Here is a 12,571-nt window from a genome sequence, read left to right as displayed (position 1 = left end):
ATAAGGAATATTCATCTCATAATTAAAGAGCCGTTGTCCTTGATATCAGTTGAGTCCCGCTCGAATTTTCAACGGAGAGAAACAAAAACAGGATCACGATACAGTGTTTCGAGATGGTCCATAGTAAATGACTGAAAACGTATACCCAAAGGAAAATGATCTGATTGGCCAAATCCCGCTATGAGACAGGCTTGTAGGGAATCATGGTAGTTGTATTCATCAAAACAAATATCCAGTCCAAGATGATGAATACAAACACCACAATTCCCCGCAGGCGCATCTCATAGAGGGAACTGGGCATTATAAATAGCGTGAATAACTGGATCCATCGGTTTCTTAAGGCAAGGCTGAGGCTGTTTGTACCGAGGAACGGTTTCAGTACATTTCCAAAACACGAGAACAGAGTTAAATACACGACGCTTAGAGGAACATTTTTACGAGCTGCGAGATGTTTGCATGGAAATTTTTACAAAACTCTGGGTCGAGTTCTAGATATATCTTCTCAATCGACACTAAAAGTAAGGAAATAGTAAAACGAATGGCAATATCTTATCCTAACCACGGTCACGCTCACGATTTCCATCGTTTAAGATTGATGAATCAGCTACTAATAAGCCTGAGACGAGATTATCATACACTTAAGAAGCGGAGAGTCACAAAATGATTGTCGAGATCAGTTAAAAAGGAACTTCCTGCTAGTACCTTCGTGGCAGCCATACAGCTCCACCCTCATCGATACGTGTGCAAGCCAAGCCTGTGGTCGAAAGCGAATGTAACGTGCTTTGATTGCCGGTTTGAGTTCATGAAAAACAACAGTGTCCTGGTCTGTGTTTCCAGCAAAATCCTAAATCAGTGAAAAAAAAAAAAAAAAAAATTGATATATATCATTTCATGTACAAACCATTATTGATGAAACTCCCGTTACGTATCTCATCTTCGTAGTCTTCTTGTTTACAAACCCTAAAGCGTTATACTAAGAAATTGCAGGCCGAATTATGTAAGCTACAAAAGTAGAAAGGCTTAAAAGTGAAAACCTTTTTAGGTGGGGTATGATTTGTTTTCAATCTTCACCATACGTTAGAGAAGCGAAATTGAATCTCGGAACATTTTAAGGAGGAAATAATGAATGAATGAAAGTTGATCAACGTTTCAGTTGAGTTTTATTACTTTTTTTTTTTTTTTTCCATTTCACCTTGTCTACAGTTTGTCTCTGTTCCCTGTAGTACTGGAAGTTCACTCCATCGTTACTGTAGGTCAGTTTGTACTTGGTCACCCACTGGGGATAATCATGTCTCCCTTGCGTTGCTACACGAGTCACTTTAGTGTGTTCACTACCCAGATCAACCTGCAGCCATTGATCATTATTATTGCTGCGAGCTGACCAAGATCCTTTTTTATTTTGATTTCCTTGGAAGTTAAGTCTGCCCTGAATGGCGGCATGGTTGACATCCCATTCTGACGAGGCAGTTATTTGTCCGTTTGAAATTGCACCATTTTCCATGCCCAAAGGTTGTTGGCATTCTGAAAATTTGATAGATTGAAACCAATGTTAACATGTAGTCTAATGATGCAGATACTACAATTTGATTGGCTGACCTACTTGTAATTAGAAACTAATCCTGAGAAAATACGCGCGCTGATTGGTTAAAAGGCGTGTTTCTATAACTCGATAGAAACACAGAACTAGCACGAGCTGTTCACGTAATGATGGCGCGAGCAAAGAGAATTTACATTTTGATAATCAACGTTAACAAGTTGTTTTCCTTTTTTTCGTCGCGGTTTTTTCTAAAAGAAATGGAAAGCATGTTCTCCGTGTTTCCATCGAGTTATAGAAACACTCGTGAAAGTTTGGGAGAATTCAAACAAGCTGTGGAAACACTCGCCTGCAGCTCGTGTTCCCACAGCATTTCTTGTTCTCCCAAACTTCCTCTCGTGTTTCTATTAAACAATTAGATTATGTGCTCGAGATTGCTTTCGCGTGATAGTTGACGAGGGCGCAGCCCGAGTCAACTATTGCGCGATAGAAATCGAGAGCGAATAATCTAATTGTTTTAGTATAAATCTACTAGTCGCTCTAAACTTAATCTAAATCCTCTTCACAGACACTTTGAAAACGCCATGAAGCGGCCGTCATTTTTTTAACAAGGGCACACTGCTACGCTACTCACTACCTATCACAGAATAGATAGTGAGTAGCGTAGCCAATCAAAGAACGGCATTCGTGATAGAACGCTAGTAGATTTATACTAAAACTCGATAGAAACACGGTACATGTTTTCTATTTCTCAATATATAAGTTTAAAGGCTAGGGATCGGAAAGGTTACAGTCTCTCGCAGTCTCTGACCCAACAAATGGCCACCGTTTACACTCTATTTGCGACAAATAACGATTTCTGTATGTATAATCTATGGTGAAAAATACATTTCCGGATTACATATGAACGGAAAAACAAAGCGGAACCGGAAAGTCGAAGAAAATCAAAATGCACCAACGAATTGCTCTTGAACTAAATCAGTTTATAATTTACCACTGTTTGCTGATGTCAGTCAGCCTGGACAACAGTCTTCATTGTGGATTATGGCAAATGCTAACAAGAAAGTGAAGTACGAAGTTTTTGGAGTTTTGTGCATACAAAGCTTTGTCAATTTCCCTGGCAGAATTCAGCTAAGATCGATTCAGTGTCCAGTACCTTGCAAAACGAACCTTACATTGAAGAACATGCATGTGCTGCAGATTTTTCTTTCTTACATTTCAACCCCCCCGTTGTATTTATCAAAATTATTGTATTTATTATTTATTACAATTTATTAAAATTAATGTCGATTACTTCTTAAGAATGGAAACCTTTCTTGAAATATTAATACATAAGAGAAAACCATATAATTCAGATGACAAAAAGTCTAGAATGACTTTACAAACACAAAGCGCCATACAGCACCTTCCAGACAACCATACAGCTCCACTCTCATTGATATGTGCCCCTGCCAAGCCTCTGGTCGAAAACGAATAAAACGTGCCCTGATTGGCGGATTTAATTCATGATAAACAACAGTGTCCTGGTCTGTGTTTCCAGTGTAATCCTAAGTCATAAGACAGCAAAATGTCAAGGTGTATATCTTTTCAAATCTCCCTGATAGGTATATCAAAAAACTACCGTCTTCCTGATAATACATGTTTGGGCTGATGATAATTATGCCCAAACTAGCGGCAGGGGTAGCTAATTAAATTAAAATGAATTGCTTCGGAAGTTGAATTCATATTTGCGTATATGGCATATGAATTGACATGATTTAGTTAGAATACTAACTTTTTTACTTTTTTTTTAAGAAAAAAACGATGTGAACAATATAAGTCCGTGGCTTATACTCGCAATTCTCGATAAGTTTGTTTCTCTTTTTATCGGGAGAGGCTTCCAAAAACAAACTAGTGGCGCTTAAAAAATATGTCCAATGAAAGTCGCACCCAACTGTACACTACTCGCAGCCAGAACTGAGTGATTCAATAAAGGTCTAGTTTACCTTGTCTGCAGTTTGTCTTTGTTCTCTGTAGTATTGGAAGTACACTCCATCATTACTGTACTGCAGTTTGTACTTGGTTACCCACTGAGCGACATCATTTCTTCCTTGTGTTGCTACACGTGTCACTTTCGTGTACTGACTACCCAGATCAACTTGCAGCCATTGATGGAGATCGTTTTTGTCAGCTGACCAAGATCCTGCTTTACAGTGCAGTCTGCCCTGCTTGGCGGCAAGATTGGCATCTAGTTGCGAGGAAGCACTAATTTGCCCATCAGAAATTGCACCATTCTCCATGCCGAGAGCCTCTTGACATTTTAATGCTATACAAATACAACGTCAATTGCGTGCATCATATACTTATTCCACCAGTTATGTTCTATAAAATTGATTAACAAATTTTAGATACAGAAATAATTAAGAAATACTTATGGCCTATTCCTTCTATGAGACGCGTCTGCTGGGAATCATGGTAGTTGTATTCATCGAAAGAAATAACCAGTCCAAGATAACGAATACAACTACCATGATTCCCTGCAGGCATGTCTCATGGAGAAAATTGGCCACTTTCCACGATTCCTTGATTTATTTATAACTTTGTTTCAACTTCGTTACACCATAGCCAATTACAATTACAGGACGAATAAGCAATACTGGAACAAGGGAGAAGAAAAGAATTATACTGTCTACCATTTAATAAGGAAGATTAATATTGTGGGATTGAAATGCCATACACTACCTTTTAGTATTTCTTACAATTCTGTTTATTACAATTCTCATTTCTAATTTCACCTTCAACTGGATTCCATGGAATTTGCTGACAAAGTTCTTTGGTGAAGGAAACATCGTCAATTGCTAAAGATGGTCCAAATGAGAATTTGCTCCAGCCAACAAAATCAACCTGCATCATGTCAAAGAAGACAAATGCATTTAATAGCAGGCTAGTGTTGAAAAGAATATTAAGTTAAATTACGCTTTCATCTTTAGAAACGGATAGAAATTAGGGGCAAGGCACTTGGTCTTACGTCATTCTCGAGCGGAAGGTCTCCTCGAAGGTTGGGTGACAGATTAAATAGACCTTGCGCCCCTTTAAAGAACCGTAAAACCCATTAATTGGGAATTGCAAAGTATGATATTGGCCGGTCTCAGTAAATATGGGACATTGGAAAGTGGGGAACACAATAACTAGACGCCATTCGTCTGTGACGTGGAGTAAGCCTTGCAGGCTTACAAGGAACAGGGTAAATACCTGTGCATTTGTGTAATTGCTTGGCAAGGGTATCTGTGTATACTGCGCCTTATCTGTCACTTCCTCCGTAAAGAAAAGCAGCATAGTTTGGTTTGATGTTACTGTCCTTACATTAACCATTAACGAGGCCGTATACCAGTCATGGACAACGTCACTGCCAATAAAATACCAGAAACGTAAACACTTCCATTGGTACGCATGACTGTTGATGACCGGAGATGAAAGGGAGGAAGGAAACACAGATTTTCCAGCGGGAAGAGAAACAACGAATCCACCTGAGAACAGAATGTAACAGTTTCTAGAGCTTATTAAGCAATTAAAATTTATCTCAGTTAACAATGTTTCTCCATTAGCTCTGCGATGAAATTCCACCTGTCTGCCTCAGTGACAGGTTGACTGACCAATCGACAGATTGACCAAATGCTGTGACCAATTAACTAATAAAAAGGAAAACAGATAAGCAGGACATGAGAGCACTAGAATGACTAAGTGATTGATTATCCCGTGACTCGGTCTTTCGTCAAGCTCAATGCCATTTTCATGTTACAATGGAATCCCGATTTCTCGACTTGAACCCTCGATTTGTTTAATCTCCCGATAACTTGAACCAAAAGTTGTTTTCCTCCCCTCAGTCGAACACTGTAATTTTACCCCGATTTCTTGAAAACCCGATTTTTCAAACCAATTTTCGTTCCTCTTGGAGGTTGGAAAACCGGGATTCAACTTTTCTGCTTTCTTTTCTACGGAAAAGCATGTTGTACCAACATTGTCTACTTAAATTCAAAATAAACGAAATTGAAATACATTGGAACCCCGCCTTACGGTCACCCCGTGAATACATACGGCCACCTCGTTACTACGGCCAAAATTTTTTGTGGCCCGTTGGTGACCGGATTAACGGGGTTCTACTGTATTTTTATTCCATAACAACTTAACTAACTTAAACTAACTTGTCTCGTGATATGTGGTTCTACATAGAATGATTTTTCGGAACATACCACACAGGAATATCATCTTACCTCGCTTCTCAAACCGATTGACAAGTCGTTTGTCAAGTATCCATTTTCCTTGAGCATTCCAATCACACATACCCTCGTCAAAATCACAGTCTGGACTTGCTGCAGATAACAACAAAGAATGAAACAAAATCCTTATTCCTACAGTGCTGGAAAAAGAGACAGCACGAGACCAATATTATTTTTTTGTATCGGAATCTGTTAAAACCGCGGAGTACGTACAGAAGGGATGTCTCTCAGCAACATGAAGTAACACTGATAGTCAACAACCTGACGTGGCAGCATTTGAACAACAAGGACTGCTTTTTGGACCATAAAAAACAGTAGCTCTTTATTGAGGTACAGAGATTACCCAACACACGCAAATGCTCCTCAGAATGGATGATCGTACGACAGTTTTCGTGTCGCACACGACAACAGTAAGCACGTTGCAAGTTTAATTTACATAAAACGATTAGTGTCAAACACTTGTCGTAACCTTCCCACGTGCGACAAAGTCCTAGCTTTTAAATTGCAAGTCGTCATCGCGCACGTCACGTACGCCTTCTTATAGCTTCTTATAATGATACGGCTTCTCCAAATGGGAAGAGCGGTGGCCTCATGGCTAGTGCGCTCGTCTCCGGATCGAGCGGTCCAGGTTCGAGCCCTGGTCGGGGACATTGCGTTGTGTACTTGGGCAAAACACTTTAATCCTACAGTGCCTCTCCCCACCCAGGTGTATAAATAGATGTCGGCGAACTTAATGCTGGGGGCAACCCTGCAATGGACCAGCATCCCATCCAGGGGGGGGGGGGGGGGAGTAGAAATACTCCTAGTCACTTCATGCTACAGAAACCGGGATAAGCTCCGGCCTGATGGGCCACTTGGCTCGTATACAGACTTAACCTTCTGCGAATAACTGAGCATCAGTTTGGATATCCTTGACTTTAGATTTTTAAACTTTTATTATAGATTTTCTAGTTATAGTTTATAAATATTTAGTTTAAGTACAAACAACCGCACAAGCTCCTTAGCTTTAACTCTTATCGTTTTAAAATATAGGCTATCTATCAAAAAGCGAGGTTCTATTTCGGGTCACTTACCCGAAATAGAAATCCACTGTACATAGTCTCATAACATATTTTAACTTGGATTTAAATTTTACTATTGTAAATAGCTATAGGTTTTTTTTTTCCCAGTATTTTCTTCTAATTTAACTCGTTTTTGTTATGACCCCGTATTAGTAGGTGGTTGATGACATTCTTAATAAAGTTTCTATCTATCTATCTATATTTCGGGTCACTTACCCTGTCTTGTAATAGTTTCACAGATTCCACCGAAAACCGTCAAATCATCCAAAGCAATATCACCTGCATTTCCAGCATCAACAGTTCCTTCGATTACAAACTAACGAAAGAATACGAAGATTAAATCTCAGTCTTGCAGTATTTCCAAAATGCGAACGACCTTTTTTCTTACGGACATACAAATTTATAAAAACACTAACCACATATTCCTTTACAAACTCCCCCAGCCGGTCTGATCGAGCCAGACCGGCAAGGCTGGAAGTCAAACCCTAAGACACCAGAAGCAAAGCAAAGCTATGCTGAACTGGCTGATCTGGATTTGTTTTGGAAGATCTTTGTCGCAATGTTTTGCCATACAGCATGGAGGACTTCGTACCATTGGATCGGTTGATGACAAAGCCGTATTTATATATTAAAGGAACACGGTTTACGAGATCGGTAAATAGAATATAACTTTAAGGAAAAAATTTAAGGCTTAAGTTTGACTTTTAACAGACCTTAAGTGACGGTTTACAACTTACTCTATAAAAATTTGGACTATTCAGAGCCGTCTGTCCAAATCTCCAGCGGTTTCCTTGATCTCCTGACAGCTTCCAGACGGGACAGGGAGCCTCTGATTGGTTAGTCTTCATAAAAATACTAAGGTTGCCGATATTTGAGCCGTACATGTGATACCAAAACTGAAGACAAACTGTTTCATTCGCTTCCATCCAGCCACTTAGCAGCCTCGCCTCGTGTCCGGGGCTTTTGTCGGAAGCATCAACAAACATATATGATCCTGCAAAATAGGAACGGAGTACGTCATCAAAGACTTATTAAAATTCACCACTTGTTCAAGTGATTCAAGTGGTACAACTCGCACGAGTATTAAAATAGGTTTCACCGTTTGTATCTCTAGAATTAGTTCAATTCAGTAATTGTGACAACGTTTAGTCGCTTGTCCTCTAAGGCGCGTTTTACGTGACAAATTTGTTTATGCTAAAACTACTTGCTGAAATAGGTTGAAGTGAGTGCAGCTAATGCAACTGAGAAGCAGCATTTCCAAGTACTGCTTCATGTTATTTCATTGAAAAGTAACAGGTCGCCACTTGAACCAATCGCACAAATGATAAACCGACTCCACTCCATGACCAGTACAAGTTGCACCATTTGAGCCACGTGCACTTGAATCTTAATTTCACGTGTCCAACAACCCTTGGGTCGTTCGGAAAATCAGGATGCTACCGTTACTCCTTTGAAATGAATAATAGCTTTTAAAGCGAGTGGAAAAGATCGCAAAGGCCAGATTTAATCCATTTAGAACTAGACGCCAAAACAGCAGGTAAATTTGTGATCTGCTGTAGGTAATGAAAACAGGCAAATCTTCCCTTAATTCGAACAGTAGAGGAAATGGCAATTAATCTCTTCAATCTCCCAAAAATCCTGTTATTGGTGCTGCTTACTCTGAAAATTATTTTCATACTACATTCTTTTTTACTGGAAAAGTGCCACTGAATGGGGATCCCGATTTTGCCGCCATATAAACACTTTACTACTTGGATAGTCATCAAAATCAGTTAACTTTACTAATGTCCAGATGCCAGCATTTCATTTCAGTGACGCCTTTTCTTACCATCTTTATTAAACGTGTGATCGTAACTCGGTCCAGTACTTTCTCTCCTCGTCTGAGCTGAGCCCACGGTCCAGTGGAGCGTTGCATTCTTGTCAGTTTTCAGTCCACAGTTTTCGTTTTCAAAACTGCAGTGACCTGTTCCGAAACAGTTAAAGATATATGCATGAGTGAACAACATACGAGCAAATGAAGACGAATTATTTCCCTTCGTCCTGGTCACCCCGACGTTCAAATGAGATTGTGTCATTTTAACAATATTTCCTATTTATTGTTATTGACTTTAACCGTGTTAAACGCATTTCAATTTTCTAGCTACTACATATTGTAAGTGATTTGCATGCACTATGTGAATTCAGTTACAATGGAAGAAAAAGGTAATTATGAAATGAATAAATGCGCAAATATACCAAATAGACAAGATTATAGTGGTTATTACCTCTGAAAGATTTACATCTGTGATGTGCACTGGAATTTTTCGAGGTGCACCCCAAATCGTTCAGATGGCAATTCCCAAATTCTGCAAAGCAAAGTAAAAAACACATACGCTCCTATATATGACCTTATTGGATCAGGCTAAATAAACTCCACGCCAAGACCTCTAACAAACCCAATCCTTTAAGGCTAACCAAGACATGAAAAGGCCACCGAAAAGACTCTAAAGTAAGGGAGGAATTCCTCTCCGAATTCCCCGGCGTGGGACGCATAATGGAGTGCAAAACGTACGACATCAGCCGGAGATGATCCGTCCAATGTTGTAAGTCTGACTTACCACACACAGAAGGTGTATTGGTTCCATCCACACAGAAAGGTGTTTTACTACAGGTATTTGACCAAGAAATGCAACTTCCATCGAGGCATTGGTAACTAGAGGGGCATGGATTTTCTGAAAGGTAATATGGACGAAAGAAGATATCAACAGTGCATATATATTCATGCATGTATATAAAAATGTTAGAAACCCCAAAAGACTATACGAGTAACAAACGATTAGTAGAAATGAGCTAAACACTCATATGATGCGTGACACTATGACGAAAAACAAAGTGTAAGGCTGAAAAAGCTCTTGAAAACACTTCTTCAGTGTGTGAAAAACACATTCTCAAACTCATTAACAGTTCCTCAAGTTTAAACAAAGGAAATCATGACCGTAACGGTGTTTGGATATCTGATCTTAATTAGCATAGATTTTTTGCAATCTAATTTCTCCGTTTTCTTCTTAGTTCTAGCTTCGATTGACGAGGCATATCAAACACTCAAGACAGTGTTAGACCGCATTTTTAAACATCTCAAAATTCGTCAAAAATACTCCGTTACGTACTCTTCTCGGCGTTTGGAAATGTGGTCAAACACGATCTTTCGTGTGTGATATATTACTTTAGAAAATAGCCCTGTGACTGTAAATACGCGCGGTGATTGGTTTGAAAGCGTGTTTCTATTAAACAATTAGATTATGAGCTCGAGATTTCTATCGCGTGATAGTTGACGAGGGCGATCACGCATAGAAATCGAGAGCGAATAATCTAATTGTTTTAGTATAAATCTACTAGTCGTTCAAAACTGTATCTAAATCCTCTTCACAGACACTTCGAAAACGTCAAGAAGCCGCCGTCATTTTGTTAACAAGGATACACTGCTACGCTACTCACTATCTATCACAGAAAAGATAGTGAGTAGCGTAGCTAATCAGAGAACGGCATTCAAAAGAGAAAATAGTAGATTTATACTAAAACTCGATAGAAACATGGCACATGCTTTCTATCCCTTGACCAAATACTGAATTAGGGCTAAGCATGAAACGTCTAGCTACCGCTAGTATTTGAAGAGTTTCAAGAGCTTTTTAGTTCTTTCATTTAATTTAACAAACAATTAGTCAACTTACGGCAGTTTTTTTCGTCGTCTCCATTGGCACAGTTATTTGTTCCGTCGCACACAGTTGTTGCAAGATGGCATCCTCCCCCCTGACACTGAAACATGTTTGAAGGACATTCACAATTGTCTTCGTCTGAACCATCTTTGCACGCCTTGTTGCCATCACACTGCAAATTCCTCTTAACACATTCGCCATTTTTACATGTAAACTGAGTGTCGGCGCAGCTGAAACCTAAAAACACCACAAAACTAATCAGCCATTTATACACAGAAATCGTTTGTGTCAACCATTTTCCATGATTAAAATTAATTTTTTAACAAATTTTGGTGCGGCCTATAGTGTCTTATACATACGTATACATTCATACTTTATTGATTTTCCCCTAAGAGACCTTTCAAAGACAATAACGTAAATTTAAATAAGTACAACAATAAAAATAAGATGGCAACAATAAAAATCTGCTTTAAAGACCCTAAGGAATTATTTACACTGATACCTGAGAATCTATAAAATCTCTCGTTTAGTGTGATCATCTCATTTTCTTTTCTAGGTGAATCCTTTCTCCCGTCATAGTTCAAGGGAGAATACTGACGACATAAAACAAGCAATCACCAAATTACCTGGCTCAGCATAGTAAGGCCTTATGGAGCAGTTCTCGGTTAACACCATGACGTCATCCACTGCTACATTCATCTCGCTATCAAGAAAACCTTCTCCTTCAAAGATTACCTACAAGTTAAAAGAAGAAGTACCGGATCGTACGGTATAACAAAGTTGACATCCTTAGCTTTAATAACCACCATAATACAACATCAAAATAACAGCCCATTTCCGACTTACCTTGTGCCTCTGTTTCAAACCGAGTCCTTGTGCAAAACCTTTCACATGAAAATGAGTTTGATTTGCTTGAAAATGAACCTTTAGGCGGAACACATTTTCATATGAATGGTTTCGCACGAAGACTCGTTTTGACAAAGTGGCAAAAGACAACTCAGAAAGGGCCATTTTTAGTTCGCTCTTACCTGAACATTCTTGACGCCTGGCAAAGCCACTTGAGCCGCTGACCATTGTTCACCGTGGTCTCCAGCCAACTGCCATATTAATAACAGATTTCCTTGTTTTGGTTCTCTGAGCAAAACCTTTAAATATGACCTTGATTTAACAGGCATGACGTAATTAAACCGCAAACACAAGTCAACGGATTGATGAAATGGTTTCCATGGTAACGCGGGACTTTCTATCTGTGCTTTGAAGAGGCCATCGATGTAAGCAAAACGAGCTGAGGGAAGAAAATTTGTGTTCCGTAACACTCTTCTAAAAAAATTAAAATAGTTAATAAATTGAAACGTTCATCACAAACCTACCTGGATACTTAGTGAACGTTTTATTAGAAGACAGCTTCCACTTGTCATTTTCGCCAATGCTGGTCCAACCACAAAATCCAGATTCAAAATTGCATTCATTTAGTATCACAGCTGGCAAGAAAACAAACTGAGCGTTCATAAAAAATAAGAGAAATACATCTACAATAAAAATTAACAATGACATGATACTCCATTTTCAGAATGAACCATTTTGCTTTTTTAGTGAGGTTGCTCCCTACAATATATGTATAAGGTCCTAAATCGCTATGGTGCTATGGAATAAATTCTTCCAGAGACTTTGAACACTTTCTAATTTGTGTCATTGGTTTTCTGACTAGTGACAAAGACACGATACTTATAGAAAAAATATACATTCCATAAAGTTTAAACGTGATTTGGAAGTTGAAAATGGAAGAGGACGGAACCAGAGAGGTTGCCATTGACTTTTTAGGAAGTTGTATTCGGTGGTGTCTGACGGAAAAAGTAAAACAGAAAAAATAGGGATTTACCTTGAAGATGAACATTTCCCAATATTCCCTGGTAGACAATTTGCTCTGTGTTCTCGACAAACGAATAACTGACCTGCAATTGAAGATATGAAAGTTCTTAAATTTGAATTGCGGAGAAAGATATGAAGACATGATTGCTCATCGCAGTT

At 38.9% G+C, this 12,571-nt stretch overlaps 2 protein-coding genes across 2 annotated transcripts in view; both read right to left on the bottom strand.

Moving 5' to 3' along the window:
- LOC110069568 (uncharacterized) overlaps positions 1–12,571 on the bottom strand; it is a 51,053-nt gene that overhangs the window by 28,323 nt on the left and 10,159 nt on the right. The window contains exons 14-26 of the mRNA XM_089295285.1: positions 12,423–12,495; positions 11,914–12,024; positions 11,572–11,828; positions 11,170–11,278; positions 10,559–10,780; positions 9,449–9,562; positions 9,116–9,196; positions 8,680–8,814; positions 7,589–7,845; positions 7,068–7,167; positions 5,785–5,883; positions 4,766–5,040; positions 4,309–4,417 (exon numbers count right to left, since the gene is read on the bottom strand). Of these exons, the coding sequence (XP_089151411.1) occupies positions 4,309–4,417; positions 4,766–5,040; positions 5,785–5,883; positions 7,068–7,167; positions 7,589–7,845; positions 8,680–8,814; positions 9,116–9,196; positions 9,449–9,562; positions 10,559–10,780; positions 11,170–11,278; positions 11,572–11,828; positions 11,914–12,024; positions 12,423–12,495 (1,942 nt within the window). The remainder of the gene's footprint in view (positions 1–4,308; positions 4,418–4,765; positions 5,041–5,784; positions 5,884–7,067; positions 7,168–7,588; positions 7,846–8,679; positions 8,815–9,115; positions 9,197–9,448; positions 9,563–10,558; positions 10,781–11,169; positions 11,279–11,571; positions 11,829–11,913; positions 12,025–12,422; positions 12,496–12,571) is intronic.
- Positions 1,119–3,835, bottom strand: LOC110069591 (EGF-like repeat and discoidin I-like domain-containing protein 3). Its single transcript, XM_020777115.2, has 3 exons — positions 3,520–3,835; positions 2,940–3,081; positions 1,119–1,521 (listed from the first exon to the last, which is right to left on the bottom strand). The coding sequence occupies exons 1-3, from the start codon at positions 3,811–3,813 to the stop codon at positions 1,142–1,144; spliced, it is 816 nt and encodes a 271-aa protein (XP_020632774.2). The 5' UTR covers positions 3,814–3,835; the 3' UTR covers positions 1,119–1,141.

The sequence above is a fragment of the Orbicella faveolata genome, unplaced genomic scaffold, assembly GCF_042242905.1.
Source record: "Orbicella faveolata isolate gen_17 unplaced genomic scaffold, um_ofav_v1 contig_26, whole genome shotgun sequence".
Lineage (NCBI taxonomy): Eukaryota > Metazoa > Cnidaria > Anthozoa > Scleractinia > Merulinidae > Orbicella > Orbicella faveolata.
The sequence above is the reverse complement of the archived record's forward strand: the minus strand, read 5'-3'. Positions and strand labels throughout refer to the sequence as shown.